Raw genomic sequence first — 17,785 nt, 5'->3', positions numbered from 1 at the left:
TAGGGGGACTCCATAACCACTCTTTGACCTTTCTTATTGGCACTTTTCCCACAACTGGAATGAAATAAGAGCAGAAAAGTGGGTAATAGACATCATCCATCCTGGTTATGCAATCAAACTTACTTACCTGTCCCCTCCAAAACTCCTATCCTTGCCCATTTCATGGGCCATTCTCATGAGGAGATTCTCAAACAAAAAGTAGAATCCCTCCCATGGTAAGGAGCAACAGATCAGGTACCTCTTCAGCACCAAGGAAAGAGTTTTTACTCAACATTCTTCCTAGTACTCAAAAAAAAAAAAAATGTGGGCGGGGGGAGGAGTGTGGCTGGAGACCCATTCTTGATTTCGGCCATCTCAACCACTCAACAAGCAAAATTTCAGTTTGCGAATACACACTAGCATCTATAAATCCATAACTAGAAAAGGAACTTAATTTACAGCTCTTGATGTGAAGGACACATACTTTTGTGTGGATACTCACCCCACTCAGAGAAATTCTCTCAGATTCATAGTGGGCCCTAATTGCTTTCAATACAGAGTGGTCCCTTTTGGCCTTGCAACCTCTCCAGGGTCTTTACCAAGGTCTTTGTGGAAGTAGCAGCCCATGTCAGGTGTGGTTTCACCATTTTCCCCTATCTCAATTACTGGCTTCTCATTGCCAATATATGTCAAGAAGCCTATGAGTCAACTTCTTCAGTGCTTCAGCTCCTGTCTTCCCTATGGCTCAGAGTAAACCTGGAGAAGCCTGCTTTCACTCCAACACAAGCCCTAGACTTTTTAGATACTTTAGTAATAAGTGCCATAGAAATTCCTGAGAAGAAATTAATAATTCTGTCTTCATAACAGTTTTCAAATAGTGTCTAATAAACAAGGCGTGAGTGTATTGACCAATGTGGATATAACAAAATGTTGAATAGCTGCTCACTAAGCACCATCCATTTTGTGCATTGAATGAGTCAGGTGTCCTATGGACAAAAAATTGTATGCGATCATATAGTCACAGTCTGTTTTATGTCAAATGCATACACACAAGGCTGCTAAATAAGGTTGCAAAGGCAACCTTAATTCTAGCATTTCTTGACTTTTGAATGTTAGACTTTGAAACCTTAAGAATGTTTGTTCAATGTAGGGTTTTTTTAATGTGAAATATATACTTTTACTGTGCCTGCCACAATGGGACCTCGATCCTGACTGGAACCTTTAGGCACTGTTGTGATACAAAATAGTAGTATCAAGAAGGTGTAATGGAAGAAGTGGGGGCCAAAGATGGGGTTCTATAGAACTTCCATCGAGAGAAGAGGAAGAGTATCTGCTGAAAGAGATGCCAAAGGAATTTAGAGAGGTAGGAGTTGAATCAAGAGAGAACAGAGTCATGAAAAGCAAGGGAGGATAAGATTTTAATAAGCAAGGTGTGGTTGAAGTAGGTGAAAGGTCAAAGAAAAGATATGGATACAAACCCTGAGATGTAGCTAGGAAGAAGTTATTAGAGACCTTGGTGATTGGAAAGAAATATATGACCCTTTTTCATAGTACCCTAAGATCAAAGAAAAAAGAACAGAGTATTGAAAGAAGGATAAAGTAATCCAAATTTGAGTATTTATTGTAATGACTGAAAACTTTAAAGCTAGAAGAGCTAATAAAAGGAGCTAATAGGCCGGACTGATCGTCTTTTAGGGATATCTTTGCCAGATACACTGCAGCTTTGGTAGAAATGATAATAGCAATATAGCTTTGATCTTGAGATTGGCAAGAAATTCTTACCTTAAGAGGTAAAATATGAGGTAAAAAGTATTGTTAATATATTTTTCGTGGTATCCTTGACAGGTATGTATCATCAAACAATAGTGTCTATTCTGTAAATTGCTTTAAAAAACTACTGCTAATATAAACTGAGTTGGGTTGCTGTATCTGGGATACATTTGCTGCTTGGCACTTGCAAAAGGAATGAAGCTATGTACTCTCTCCAGGGAGAGAGAAAGATGAATGCCTTCATACAGGGTCAGGGATATGGCGAAGGCCACTCCCTTCTTTTGAAGTAGTGTAACAGAAGCGGCTTGCAGGCGCAAAGAGGGATAAATGACTGGAAGGTACAAGACATTTGTTGCAGTAACACATAGTTAATTATAGAGTGATTGATTTTATTTCAACTAGGAACAAGAAAATCAGGAATTGTTAGAGAAGTTCCGAATGCTCCACAACCAAGCTGAGGACTGGGAAGTCAAGGCCCATCAAGCTGAGGGAGAAAGCAGCTCAATACGTCTTGAACTCCTCTCTGTAGATACTGATAGACGACATCTTCGAGAGAGAGTGGAACTTTTAGAAAAAGAAATTCAAGAGGTAATAACCAATACCACCCAATAAAATTGAATCCTATCAAGGAAAATGGTTTATATTTAATTGCTTTTTTTGGTTTTTAAATAAAAGATAAGGAACGTTTGCTATGCTTGCATGGAAATGAACTTCTATCCTTGAATGTTCTGAAGGGAGACACAGAATATTTAAAATGGTAACTGCAGTTCTGGCTAGAGTAGTATCATTTCTGTTCTGCTTAACTCACTGCTGATGCCACAGCGATAGATTTTCAGTTGTTGTGGGGGGGAGGGGGAGATTGTTTGCCCAGTATGTTAAGAGCCTTTTACGGTACCTATCCATAAAATAGGTGTGATATTTGCCTGCAGTATTTCACAAGGGCATGATTAATTATTTGTTCAAAGCACATTGAGTTCCTTGACTGAAAGGCTCCATGTGGTAATCTTAGAGGCAGTAGTGGTGGAGGTGTGGATATATTAGTAGTACCTAGTAGCCAAAGCCAAGGATCAAGGCTCCCTTTTTGCAAGATACTGCAGATAAATGCAAACCAGTATTAGCAGTCTGTAATGCTATACTATTGTTACTCAAATCTCTGAACATGCTCAATGGAGCCCATCTGAAATTACCATTTATTTACATAAATCAGAGGAGCTGAAGAAGTTTTTGTGCTGTTGTTAGGGACTGGAGTTGATGTGGAATCTAGTGAATAGATTGAGGTTTTGAATGAGGCAATACCTTTGTCCTCTGAATCGGAGTTTGATTTTGTAGTTGAGCAGTTGTAAGACAGCATGGACAACCTCTGTTTTGTATGAAATAGAGCACTGAAGTATACTTGCAGGTAAACAGCAACAGGATATGGCTGAATAGGAACAGCAATTTTGGAAGCAGAAAACATAGTTCTCTAGAAAATAAATATACAAGATTCTTCTATTAAATCTACAATAGTAAGAACAGTAAGACTACAATGTGTATCTATTTTTCAAAGTATTTGAAAGATCCTTGATGGTTAATTGTGATTAGTTGATAGTGAAATGTCTGTTGCATTTTGTTTCCTCTGTTATTTTTCTGAGGTTACTCACACTGCTTTCCCCACTTACCCAGTGTATATGGATGGGAAGGTTTGGAAGTGGGTGAAACCTTGGCTCCAATCACCTAATGTACCAGCCAGTCAGCTGTGCTGGTATGCCTGAGGGCATTTGCTGCAACAGGTATAACTCTGGCCCAGGGTACATCTGCACCCTCTAGAGTAGGAAAGGCAGATTGTGGCTTTTAGTCATCTTGCCCTGTGGAGTAACTATTGTTAAGTAGAGCAGATTTACATTCCTGTGGAGGAACTGTTTGGTAGAGCTTGTATGAAGACTTCAAGATGGAGAAGTTAGATCAGGGGTAGGCAGTCTATAGCATGTGTGCAAAAGGAGGCACGCGAGCTGATTTTCAGTGGCACTCACACTGCCCAGGTCCTGGCCACCAGTCGGGGGTGAGGGGGTGGGGCCTCTGCATTTTAATTTAGTTTTAAATGAAACTTCTAAACATTTTGAAACCTTATTTACTTTACATACAACAATAGTTTAGTTATATATTGTAGACTTCTAGAAAGAGACCTTCTAAAAACGTTAAAATGTATTACTGGCACGCAAAACCTTAAATTAGAGTGAATAAATGAAGACTCGGCACACCACTTCTGAAAGGTTGCCGACCCCTGAGTTAGATATTGCATGATCTCAGTAGATATTAATAAATAGTGCCACTATATCTTTCAATAATTCCATTTCACTAAGTGGGACAAAATGTTCTTGTGATATTTTTCAGAGTTAAGTATTAGTTCAAACTTTTGGTTCTTATAACAGCATATTAGTTTATTCCAGTTATATCAAATGAGAATTTCATATTTGAAGAAACAGTCTTTCTTAAGATCAAAAAGATTATAACAGCCAAGCAGAGGCTACGTTTCTGTCTGACATTCTTAATTCATTGACAAAAGCATGATAAGTTCAAGATTGGCAGTTAAGTAAAAGATGGAGTTCAGTCTTTAATTTTTAAGTTTTAATTTTCTTCTGAAACACCATCATTCTGTTTTTGTTTAATATCTGTGTAGTCCTCCAAATGGTTGCAAAAGTTTCTGAGAAACCTGTTGGTTTTTTTTAAACTATGATTTAAAAAAAAAGTAAGGTAGTCTGAAGTTCAGTTTAGAGCTCAGGGAAAAGATACTTAAATGTATGTAACTTTGTTATGCAACTTTTAACACTGGGGATGGGGGGAAATCCACAACCACCTAACTGTTGTCTGTTTTCATTTAGCATATCAATGCACACCAAGCATATGAATCTCAGCTCTCTTCAATTACAAAAAATATGTCCAGATTGGAAGAGAATCTCAAATACGAACAAGAAGAAAAGTCTTCTCTATTAGCTGACCTGGCTTCTATGAGGGAACTGTGCATGAAACTTGAGTCTAGCAAAGAACTTTTTTCACGACAGCTAACATCCAAAAACATGGATTATGAAAGGGTAAGAAGCAACGATTAATATAGCTCTTGTTATAGCACAGATACACAATTTGATTTCCTTACTTGAGGGAGCTCTAATAATTATTTTTTTCCCCCTTACTAGTAATCATTTCTGACATGCACATACACTTCACTGAGACTCCTTTAGAATAGGAAATGTGTGTGTGTGTGTGTGTGTGTGTGTGTGTGTGTGCGCTTGCATGCACTAATCTTGATATACTGTACAATCTTTAAATTTTCTACTGATTATTAATCTACTATACATGTTAACCTACTATACATCTAGGACCATTTTAATTAGATAATGATGGTTTGTTTTTATGTCTATTTAAGTGACTAATTTTAATAATTAATATAATGTATCTATGTCTGAAGTTACATGACAAATAAAAAACCCTCAGGTATAAAATGGTAACACAGCAGAGTTAAGGTTAATCATTAAGATTAAGTTTAAAATAATCATGTGTTGAACATACCATTATGGTTAAGGCATTTTAATGTTTGTGGATCCAGATTAATCTTGATCTCCTTGAGGTATTTATTCCTTTTTGTATTGTCACCTACAAGGCACAAGATTGTTTAGGTGCCTTAACTGAATATTTCCATGTTAACCATTTAGATTTCTTATACATTTAAGCTTAATTCTGAATTTCCTGGGTTTCTAAGGCTTCTTTTAGGGATTATTAAAACATTCCTGCAATGTGTTTTTTCTAAACCCTTACAATTAAAAATACATATCAATTTTATTGTAACTCCATTTTAACATAATTTCTTGTCTGTTTAAAAACAATCTTTTATAAACTGTAAATTAGTATTTTTCAGAGAGAATGTGAGAACTGTAGACACACGTATCTGTGTGTATCTGTTTGTAAAATACTACATAAATAGTGAACGTTAAATGTCAGGCTAGTAACAAATTTACTGTAGTAATTGTTTTATACCCTAGGTTCTGGCTGAATTAGAAGATATAAAGTCAGAAGCAGAGCTGTTAAAAAAGCAATTGTCCAGCGAACGACTTACTATTCAGAATCTTGAAACACTGCTCGCTACTAGCAGAGACAAAGAGTTTCAGAATCATTTAACATCCCATGAGAAAGATTCAGAAATTCAGTTACTTAAAGACAAGCTAACACTTGCCGAGAGCAAACTGTAAGTTCTAAAACAGACAATTACATTTCTTCCAATATTTTGAGTTGTAAATTTTTTATTTTATTTGTATTTTGATTGTGAAAAATCTTTGAACTGTATGAAAACACTTATTTACATAATCAAACCCTCCACACTTGGTCAAAAAATTGTTTCTGAGAGCATCATTGTTTGTATGTGTGCACCTGTTAGAAGAGTTTGTGTGTTCAAACCTTCCATAAGAGCCCAAACTCTCAAGGACTCTTGACATGGGCTTCCATCCTCCCAGTTGCTATTATGAGTAGGATTTCAGCTACAGGAACGAAACTTTCTCAGTCAATCAGGTTTATCTGTTTCAGGAAATGAAGTTAGGGAAAAATACTAGGGTTGTCAATTAATCAAGTCAACTCATGCGGTTTAACTCAAAAAAATTAATCGTGATTTAAAAAATTAAGCGCGATTAATCGCAGTTTTAATTGCACTGTTAAAGAATACCAATTGAAATTTATTAACTATTTTGGATGTTTTTCTACATTTTTATGTATACACTTCTACCTAGATATAATGCTGTCCTTGGGAGCCAAAAAATCTTACCGCATTATAGGTGAAACCGCGTTATATCAAACTTTATTTAATCTGCTGGAGCGTGCAGTCCCATCCTCCCCCACCCAGAACACTGCTTTACCGCGTTAAATCTGAATTCGTGTTATATCAGGTGGCATTATATCGGGGTAGAGGTGTATTGAATTCTGTGTTATAATTGAAATAAAAGTGTATATTATTTTTGCTTACAAATATTTTCACTGTAAAAAGGATAAACAAAAGAAAGCATTTTTCAGTTCACCTCATACAAGTACTGTAGTGAAGTCTCTTTGTTGTGAAATGCAACTTACAAATGTAGATTTTTTTTGTTTTGTTACATGACTGCACTCAAAAACAAAACAATGTAAAACTTTAGAGACTACAAGTCCACTCAGTCCTACTTCTTGTTCAGCCAATCGCTAAGACAAACAAGTTTGTTTACATTTAAGGGAGATAATGTTGTCCTCTTCTTATTTACAATGTCACCAGAAAGTGAGAACAGGCATTTGCATATCACTTTTGTAGCCAGCATTGCAAGGTATTTACATGCCAGATATGCTAAACATTCGTATGCCCCTTCATGCTTTGGCCACTATTCCAGAGGACATGCTTCCATGCTGACGATACTTGTTTAAAAAAATAGACATTAATTAAATTTCTTACAATTCTGCCCCAAGGAGTCCAGTATGTCCCCTGCTCTGTTTTACCTGCATTCTGCCATATATTTCCTGTTATAGCAGTCTCGAATGATGACCTGGCACATGTTGTTCATTTTAAGAACACTTTCACTGCAGATGTGACAAAATGCAAAGAGGTACCAATGTGAGATTTATAAAGATAGCTACAGCATTCGACCCAAGGTTTAAGAATCTGAAGTGCCTTCCAAAATCTGAAAGGGACGAGGTGTGGAGCTTGCTTTCAGAAGTCTTAAAAGGACAACACTCCGATGCAGAAACTGCAGAACCCGAACCACCAAAAAAGAAAATCAACCTTCTGCTAGTGGCATCTGACTCAGATAATGAAAATGAACGTGTCAGTCCGCACTGCTTTGGATTGTTATCGAGCAGAACCTGTCATCAGCATTGATGCATGTCCCCTGGAATGGTGGTTGAAGCATGAAGGGACATAAGAATCTTTAGTGCATCTGGCATGTAAATATTTTGTGACGCTGGCTGCAACATTGCCATGAGAACACCTGTTCTTACTTTCAGGTGACATTGTAAACAAGTGGGTAGCATTATCTCCTGCAAATTGTAACCAACCTTGTTTGAGCTATTGGCTGAACAAGAAGTAGGACTGAGTGGACTTGCAGGCTCTACAATTTTACATTGTTTTAGAATGCAGGTTTTTTTGTACATAGTTCTACATTTGTAAGTTCAACTTTCATGATAAAGAAATTGCACTACAGTACTTGTATGAGGTGATCTGAAAAATATAATTTTTTGTTTATTACAGTGCAAATATTTGTAATAAAAAATAAATATAAAGTGAGCACTGTACACTTTGTATTTTGTGTTGTAATTTAAATCAATATATTTGAAAATGTAGAAAACATCCAAAAATATTTAAAATAAACGGTATTCTATTGTTGTTTAATAGCACGATCAATCGCGATTAATTTTTTTAATCGCTTGACAGCCCTAACATAAACTACTTAAAAAAAAAAAAAAGGGAAAGAAGCATTTTTCTTCTGCATAGTAAAGCTTCAAAGCTGTATTAAGTCAATATTCAGCTGTAAACTTTTGAAAGAACAACCATAAAATTTTGTTCAGAGTTACAAACAACCTCCATTCCCAAGGCATTTGTAACTCTGAGGTTCTACTGTATGTTTTTATCTATAAGGGAATATGATGCACTGTAGTATGAATTTATTGAAGGACTTCCAAGTTCACACATCTGTCTTTCACAGATTAGCTTTATCCAGCAATTTATCATTGTATTCATTCAATTCTTCCCATCGCTTCTGATTCTCACTTTGTTATTTTGAGCTGTTTGAAGTAACAACTCCTCTTACTTCATTTTTTGGTTTCCCTTGTTCATTTCTGTTTTTCCTAATTCCTCTAAGATACCAGCTGAAAGTGTGCAATAGTTTAAGAAAATTCTTTGTTACTTCTCATGGTATTTTTAGAACCAGTCATAATAGAGAAGTTTCCGTACTTCGAAGTAAAGTTGCACAGCTACAGACAGACTATGATGTTTTGAAAAGGCAACTGACAACTGAACGATTTGAACGGTAAGCACCTGTGGTGTTTTTGTTTCAGTGGGGTGATCCTCCTTTCCTATCATTAAGGTAGCTGCTAATGCATACTGTGTGTCTGAAAATAGTTTTCCTAATAATTTTATTAAGGTTTACCACAACTCAGTTTTCACACAAGCATTCCTTTATTAGTCCAAAGACCTCTTGGTGTTGATCACATTCAGACTATCATACAAGCATATATACCCTCATATTTTATATCCTAGCAACAATATAGTTATAATGCATTGGCCAAAATTCTTACAACCATATCAAGCCCAGGAGACACCGGTGACAGGTTCGGTCACAGAGACCCCTTTGAGACTGTCACCTGACGTGCTGAGATTACCTCTGAGCCCATTTTCCCTGCCAGCTTGGGACTCCAGAACTCTGCCTTGTTGAGCCAGACACGCTAGCGTGCTGCAACCAGACCCAGGGTCTGGTCCACGCCCCCAAAGCTGCAGACTTTAACCAAAAACTGCTCAGAACCCAGACACCCAGTTCCCAATGGGATCCAAACCCCAAATAAATACCCTGTCTAAGCTTTACACAGAGTAAAACGGAAACTCATAAATTGTCTGCCCTCTATAACATTGATAGAGACATGCACAGCTCTTTGCTCCCTCAAGTATTAATCACTTATTCTAGGTTTAGTAATAAACAAAAGTGATTTTATTAAGTATAACAAGTAGTATTTAAGTGGTTTCAAGTAATAACAAACAGAACAAAGTAAGTTACCAAGTAAAATAAAGAAAAACATGGAAGTCTAAGGTTAATACATTAAGAAACTGATAACAGATCATATCTCACCCTCAGAGATGTTCCAATAAGCTTCTTTCACAGACTAGACTCATTCCTAGACTGGGCCCAATCCTTTCCCCTGGTACAGTCCTTGTTAGTTCCAGCTCGGGTAGTAAGTAGGGGTTTTCTCATGACTGGCAGCCTCCTTTGTTTTGTTCCACCCCTTTTTATAGATTTGGCACAAGGCGGGAATCTTTTGTCTCTCTGGGTCCCCACTGCTCCTCCTAAATGGAAAAGTACCAGATTTAAGATGGATTCCAGTATCATGTGACATGGTCACATATCACAGTAAGACCTCATTCTTCATTACCCACCGGGAGTCCCACACGTCTGTAGGAAGGCTTCTAGATAAATAAACTATCCACAACCAATTGTCCTAGTTAATGGGAGCCATCAAGATTCTAAACTACCATTAATGGCCCACACTTTGCATAGTTACAATAGGACCCTAGAGTTATACTTTGTTTCTAGCTCTGATACAAGAATGATACAGGCATACAGATAGGATGAACACATTCAGTAGATTATAAGCTTCGTAATGATATCTTACAAGAGACCTTTTGCACAAAGCATATTCCAGTTACATTATATTCACACTTATAAGCATATTTCCATAAAACATGGAGTGCAACGTCACAACACTTTCCCATCATGTTTTGATTCCCGTGAAAACTCTGACAAAGAACCCCAAGAACACCTTGCTTTTGTATATACTGTAACAAACAAGTGATGTTATTGCTGGGTATCAGATTTTTGCTAAGGCCAAATGAAACAGCGTAAGGCTGAACCCTGTCGTCTGCCCCTGCAAGACAAGGGTAATGGCTGGGCCTCTTTTTTCAAGGTTTTCTTACCTCATTTTGTCATATTTTTCCCTAACTACTCACTAAGCATTTCTTTGTAATAAGTAAACAAATCAACAATTACCTGCATCTGGTATCCAATTAGCTCAGTGGTTCTCTTATTTGCATCTGTAGTAGTTTGCAAGCCCCCACCACACAAGTGCATATACTAATTAAAAAAAAAAATCAACATGCAACTCTCACTAAATATTAAAAACAGCAAGGCATTGATTCAAACAGAGCCAACAATCCATTGTAATAAGAGCAAAAGCAAAACTACAATTGTGCTTGATGCTTACAATGAAATGTGCACACTGCTTCGTAGCAAACGGATTAATGTAATGATGGCAGTGATTTTGTATAATGTCATGAAAGCTTCACAGAAATCTGTCAAAAGGCACAGTGCCATCTTGGGACCTGGTATGTCTGGAGGAATCAGCTTTGCTGTGGGTAAAATGTGCACAGTAAGTTGGGTTTTTTTGTTTTTTTCCTAAAGCTTCTCACACTCGGAATACATTCTGTGCCCCCCCAATGGAGCATGCTCCCCAGTTTGAAAACCTCTGAATTAGCTATATTTTCTTTTTCTGTTACCACAACCCAAACCTTAAATAAGATCATGCTTATATTTTAACAGTCGATACAAGTTTAACACAATCCCCGTGTTTCATGATCTTTTCTTTTTGATCACGTGCCTTGGGCCTAACTCATTCTAACACCAAAGCTCAATTTAAAAATCCTAATGCACCCAGGTCCAATGTAGGCCTATATTTCCACACTATGGCTGCAGCTCAGATATTGGTGTAAGTGATGTCATTTTCTGTCCTCTTCAGTGCCGTCTGAGGTCTAAAAGAAAGAACATTCTCAACTTCAAACTTTGGGGGGGGTGGGGTGTTTAGGGTTTTTTAATGTTATAAGTAGTTTCAGGTGCTATACCTACTTCTGAAACTCCTGATAGATCCAGTGGATTCACAATCGCATTGAAAAGTGATTTTTTTCCCCCTCACCTCTTGAGGTATGGGAGACCATACAAAAAACATATATACTGACTTTACAGAAGAACAAGACTGTTGTCACAAATCATTGTCAAATTCACAGAGTAAATAAACTGAAAAAGTAGAAGAATTTTTCTAACCTTTTATTGTATCCTTAAATGTTACTTTTAACCATTAATTTTAAAAAGTGATCTGTGTCCTTTAAATATAATTGAGACATTTTTATTTAAAATGTGTATATGATATCCATTTAAATTATCACCTTTCATTTTCTTTTATCATCTAATAATTTCTACAGAAAAATATTATGATGTGGCTGAATATGAATGCTAATAGTGGTAATAAAGATAAAAGTGTGTACAAATTAGCATTTTACAAAATTATTGTCTACTTTGTAGAGAGCGTGCAATTCAGGAAATGCGTCGACATGGTCTGTCCACATCTTCTGTACGTACCTCATCTCCACTTAGTTCAACAATGAGATCTCCTTCCCATTCTCCAGAGCGTGCAATTGTAAGAACAACTGATCGAGCAACAGCAGAAAAGTAAGTCATTTGATGATTTTTGTCAAGATTAAGTGTTCACATAAGAATTAAATACAGCTGTATTTAAATTGAAATGGGGGGCAGGAAATCAGCATTTTATGTTTTGGTGCATATGAAATATTTAAACACTCCAATGATAGTTACACTCTTTTTTATAGTGTTTTAAACACAATAAATAGTATTGACTGAAAACATTAAATGCTAGTTATTCTCCAATAGCGAAGTATTACAGTGGATTCCTTCTCCTGGGATTTTGCTTATAGAACAGGACTGCCATATACATCCATAGCTTTAAAATTCTAAAACCATTAAACCTCTTCACCAGTAAGAGAGGGAGCTAGGGCATGTCTGTGCCACTGAGCTGATATTGGGTATGTCTACACAGCTAAGAAAAACCCACGGCTGGCCAGTGCCTGCTAACTCAGGATCACAGGGCTCAGGCTGCAGGGTTGTTTCATTGCTGTGTAGACTTCTGGGTACCCTGAAAGGTGAGAGGGGCCCAGAGCTCAGGCTGCAGCCCAAATCCAGAAGTCTACACAGCAGTGAAACTGCCCCATAGCCCAAGTTGACTGGCATGGGCCAGCTGCAGGTGTCTGGTAGCTATATAAACATATCCAGTGTCCTGTACTGGCCAGAGCTTGAGTAGGGGGAGGGATAGCTCAGTGGTTTGAGCATTGGCCTGCTAAACCCAGGGTTGTGAGTTCAATCCTTGAGGGAGCCATTTAGGGATCGGGAGCAGGGGGAACAGTCAGGGACAGTACTTGGTCCTGCTAGTGAAGGCAGGGGACTGGACTCAATGACCTTTCAAGGTCCCTTCCAGATCTATGAGATAGGTATATCTCCATATTTGTGCAGTCTAATAAATTTGTTTCCTTGCTTCAGCTTTGGTGAGGTATGCCTTGCATCTTGCCTACTTTGTGATTATGGCATTCATGGTAAACCTCACTTAAACACTCTCTTCACCACACCTGGCTCTGATATTCTCAGCATTAATGGCCTCACAAAGACCAGGGTTGACAGCTACTCCACATTTGATACACAAATCATCTCATCTAGCAACCTGAAACTACTGCGTGGAAAGATGAGAATTACTTGTCAGGTTGATACCCTGAAAGCTGGAGGAATTTCTTGTGTCATGACATCCAGCCTTCAATTCTTCCTCTCCTTCTCTCTACCTCAGAGTAGCCATGCTTCCTCATTTTTGTAAAGAGAGGCACTAGGGTCATCCGACTCATGCAGAAAACCACTATGGGCTCCAGGCCAGAAATCATACCATCCAGTCCATCCATATATACCACTCTAGCCACATGTAAGGTGGCAAAATGCAAGCACACACTGCCAAGAATGCCACTAACTACTTCTGCCTTTTACATTAGCACTTGATGGTAGCATTATTGATGGTCAAGGACAAACTTCATAGTTCAACACCCCTGAATCACGATTCTAACACTGGGATGTTCTAAGAATGAAGAGCAACAACCCATACTAGGAGCTACCTGTTAACATAACAGTGTATGTGTTATTATCTACCTTAGTATAAGATTCCTATATCAGAGGGGTAGCCATGTTAGTCTGGATCTGTAAAAGCAGCAGAGAGTCTTGTGGCACCTTATAGACTAACAGGCGTTTTGGAGCATGAGCTTTCGTGGGTGAATACCGACAAAGTGGGTATTCACTCACGAAAGCTCATGCTCCAAAACGTCTGTTAGTCTATAAGGTGCCACAAGACTCTTTGCTGCTTTTGTAGATAAATACTAGTATGAGCTTTGGAAAAAGTCATACCAGTTTATCAGTCCTTTCCCCTAGCAAAATTGTACGGAATTCAGTCTGAGGCATTGGAAATGGCCTAGCATTGAGTGTGAAAATCCTCCAACGTGCTTGATACCCATAGATACATCTGCCTGCGATTTTTGGCTTTCAGTAGGCAGTTTAGCAGATTGAAGGTTTGCTAAGTGGGGATTTGGGCAGAGGACAGTCTCATGAAGGCAAAAAGGAGTGTGATCACATTCTGTTTCTTGGGATCCATTATCCAACCCTCTACCTTCCACAAAAGAGGTAAGAGACAGGTCAAGATGTTGTTATTTCTAGAGGTATGGCTACACTTACAAATCTGCAGCGCTGGTAGTTGCAGCGCTGGTCGTCCAGCTGTGCAGGGCCAGCGCTGGTGTGTGGCCACACTCACAGCTACCAGCGCTGGTGTGTGGCCACATTTGCAGTATTTGCAGCGCTGTTGGGAGTGATGCATTATGGGCAGCTATCCCAGCATTCAAGTGGCAGCAACGGTGCTTTTCAAAAGAGGGGGGTGGGGCGGGGCGTAGTGTGACAGGGAGCGGGGGGAGAGAGAGAGAGTGGATTTTTGGAGCCAACACTGTGTGTTAGCTTCCTGACTTGAAAAATCAGAACATGTTCCCGATCCCTTACCCTTAACTCTTAACTGCAAACAGCCTGCAGCCAACACTACTCCCTTTCTGCCCCTGCTGTTTCTGTCAAGCAAACACTCACTCCCTGCCTGCCTCATTATCTCATTTGATTGTTCACAGATTGATCACAGCAAACAGGAGCTGTGTTTGTAGATAAACAGCTCCGGGATCAACGGAGCTACGGAGCTCGGAGTTCACAACAAAACAAAGAGAGGCTGCATAACAAAACAAAGAGAGTAATTTATAAAAGCATTCTGGGATACATCCTTATACCCTGGAGGCCAATCACAGCGCTGGTGTGTGGCCACACTTGATGACCAGCGCTGCAGCACCAGCGCTGGAATCCTTATTCCCCATGCTGAGTGAGGTGTACGGCCAGCGCTGCAGCCAGGGAGTTGCAGCGCTGGAAGTGCCCTGCAGGTGTGGCCACTTACTAATTGCAGCGCTGGTGGAGGCTTTCCAGCGCTGCAACTCGCCAGTGTAGCCATACCCTAGGTTGATTTGAAGGATACCTGGAAGGTGTTGGGCCTCTGTATTAGCAGAGGCCTCAGGATGCCAAGCCGCAGGCTACTAAGCAGCAAAAACCTTGATTTTTTTTTTTTGAAAGGTTCAGGCACAAACTGCCAGCTTCCCAAGATGCATCTTGGGGACTCTTCCATTTCTGATTGCCAAGGTCTGAACGTTCAAGATCATGATAATGCACAGTCTATCAGAGGTAGATCAGAATCTGTAGCTAGCCTGTAATCTTTTGCTGTCCAGGAGATTTGCAGGACACTCACGTATGTGTCTACATTTTTACAAAGACTATTGTTTTAGATGTGGCCAATGTTTCAATCCTGGTTACAGGTTTGTGTGACCCACCTCTACATGTTACATCTCAGTGAAAAGTCAAAATCAAAGGACAGTGAGATGAGCTCTGTTTATTTTCAGAAAGTATTTAGTAACCATGTATGCTACCACAGCTGACTTGTCTAACTAGATCATGTCTGAACTGTCAGAGGGGAACCAAGAATCCCAAAATTGCACAAAGTTAACAGAAGAGATACCATTTGATATTTGTACTTTTTCCATGGACTTTGCTTGAATCCAAATACTCTTGAAATATCTGATTTCATACACAAATTTAAGATTTGTCTGATCCCAGCTCTGAGTCCAATGCATAATTGTTTCTTGGCATTCTGACCTGCCCATGAACTTTTCACCTTCTCTCTCTCTCATCAGTTTTACTTCTTATTTATCCCTTCCTTGCAGTGTTCCACAGTGGAAGTGTGCTGTCAATTGTGTGTTTTATACTGTGTACTGGGAATTTTCCCCTTTTTATAAGCCACTTAGTCTAACCTAATAGCTTTCTTCTTGTCCTTGGCTTACATTGTACTTTTTGTCCAGTGCTTGTGCGACATGTCAAGAATGAAATATTATATTACAATTCTGTGGGTGATATCATGGGCTGATTCAACCTCTTGGTTGAATTGATAAAAATACTGTAAGCAGATGTTTATATTTTTTAAATTTCTTTTTCCTCTTCCTCCCTCCCCCAGAATGTGAGCTACAAGGAATAACCATACCTGGGATAGTCTTAAAACTAAACTTGTAATAGAAGGATTAACTTGTTTCAAGGACTTTTGAAAATGATGAAGGTTGACGTGAATTCTACCTCTGACTTGGCTTCAAATCAGTGATAACTTGTGAAGTTGTGTGTGCACATGTCCTACAATCAGCCTTGCAAAATTGTATTGTCCCATTTATCTGGGGGTGACAAGGGGTTTTTTTTATGGGTGCTTTTCATTGCTTGTCGACGCACAGAATTCACGCATTATAACAAAGTTGCATGACAATTTTGCAAAGCTAGTATAATAGCTATATAGATTTATGGTACAAAAGAAAAGCTGGGTCAGAATAACTGATGCAGCTTATGATTTCAATGCTTATTTAAATTTGCTAAAATCAGATATGGCTTCAGAAATTTGTCCATACTACAGCATGAGCTGATATTGAGCAAAAACAGGCTTGGACTTTTTAAAAAGATTTTAAAGATTTGTTCATGTACAGTATGTTTGTTATGGTTCTGGTGGATTTCAGTGTGTTTTGGATTTTTTTTTACAAGTGCTTTCTGTTTCCATGTCACTGCTTTTATACACTCCATGTCTTGCAGAATCTCAGTTTATTTTCTGAATGTATTATCATCCTTGCTGTAGATTTTTTCTTCTTCACAAAGAGAAGTGTCAAATCAATAGTTGTATTTTATAAATGTACTTTGTATGTCATCTCTAATAAAAAGAATAGTCTAGTCTTCTGAAATACTATTTATATTTTTAACTTATTTTGCCAATGTTAATGAAAAGTAATGGACACAAGAGATTTTAAACTTGTACTGTATTACAATATACTAAATATTACACAATAGTTCTATTTTACTTAATATGAATATTTCCAAACTAAATCTGGAGATATTTTTCAATTTTTTTTTTAAAGATCAGAACAAAATCTGGAATTGTTCATGCAGTTGAGCTCAAGTTTTTAAAGAGCTGTGACACAGGGCCTTATTAGGATACAGTTCTACTAGGTAAGTGCAGTGAGGATTAATCTCTTTAAGAAAACTGATAAATGTGACAGACAATTATTAAAAGTTTAGGTCAAAGTAGGTTATGTACTGTGCTACATTCATTTTTTATAACACATTAAAGCTGATCTATGTCAGAACTGTATATTTGGATTCATGTTAATTGTCCTTCTCCAAAATGTTAAATTTGAATAGTGCTTAATAGTATTTAGTAATTCAAAAGATAATGTGACAAGTATTTATTGGTGTTATATATAGAATTAGAAGGGGAAACCTATACTGTTGTAATGCATCCCTACTGACTGATTTACAGCATTCCATTCATATAACTTTGAAGAAAATCCTGTACTTTCCAGATTCCACTATGGACACCAATAAGGCATAAAGAACGTATAAAATGGCATGGAAGAATTAAACTTTGAACTTCGCTACACTTGGTCTCCCATCTACAGTATTTTGCAATAAAATTGTTAAGATTGTGACTTAATAAAAATGTGTTTAAACTGGAAGTATGGTCTCAATAGAAATATTGTAATTAACTTAAATATATTATTGCTACCATATACAAGCTTTATTCTTGTATGAAGGTGGCATGTTTTGTCAGTTTAGACACTCATATTTGTGTAGAGACTAGATTGTAAGGACTGAAAGTGGCAACATAAAACACACACAAATTAAGAATTACTTGTAAATATTTTAAATAGGTTAGTTTCAACTTCTGGGGGCATGGAAGGGAATTGCTTATACAGAAAGAGTACAATTCTATTTTTAATGGATTGTTGGTTTGTCCTTTATGGGGTAAAGGGAAATGATACTATAGAGATTGATACTATCCCAAATGAAGTTAATGGCAAAGCTTTCATTGACAT

The 17,785-nt window shown here is 37.9% G+C and overlaps 1 protein-coding gene across 7 annotated transcripts in view; it reads left to right on the top strand.

Moving 5' to 3' along the window:
- Nucleotides 1-17,414, top strand: part of CEP135 (centrosomal protein 135) — an 89,196-nt gene extending 71,782 nt beyond the window's left edge. For 4 of the 7 annotated variants that reach the window (XM_045017477.1, XM_045017478.1, XM_045017483.1 and 1 more), the window contains 6 exons: nt 2,152-2,337; nt 4,608-4,817; nt 5,763-5,965; nt 8,652-8,756; nt 11,790-11,936; nt 16,829-17,414. In XM_045017477.1, the coding sequence (XP_044873412.1) occupies nt 2,152-2,337; nt 4,608-4,817; nt 5,763-5,965; nt 8,652-8,756; nt 11,790-11,936; nt 16,829-16,877 (900 nt within the window). In that variant the 3' untranslated portion in view covers nt 16,878-17,414. Of the gene's footprint in view, nt 1-2,151; nt 2,338-4,607; nt 4,818-5,762; nt 5,966-8,651; nt 8,757-11,789; nt 11,937-15,894 lie in introns of all 7 variants that reach the window. The other 3 variants (XM_045017479.1, XM_045017480.1, XM_045017482.1) reach the window with 3 other exon arrangements.
- The last annotated feature ends 371 nt before the right edge of the window (nt 17,415-17,785 follow it).

The sequence above is a fragment of the Mauremys mutica genome, chromosome 5 (genome assembly GCF_020497125.1).
Source record: "Mauremys mutica isolate MM-2020 ecotype Southern chromosome 5, ASM2049712v1, whole genome shotgun sequence".
Taxonomy (NCBI): domain Eukaryota; kingdom Metazoa; phylum Chordata; order Testudines; family Geoemydidae; genus Mauremys; species Mauremys mutica.
Note: the sequence above shows the minus strand (reverse complement) of the source record. Positions and strands in the feature narration are given on the sequence as shown.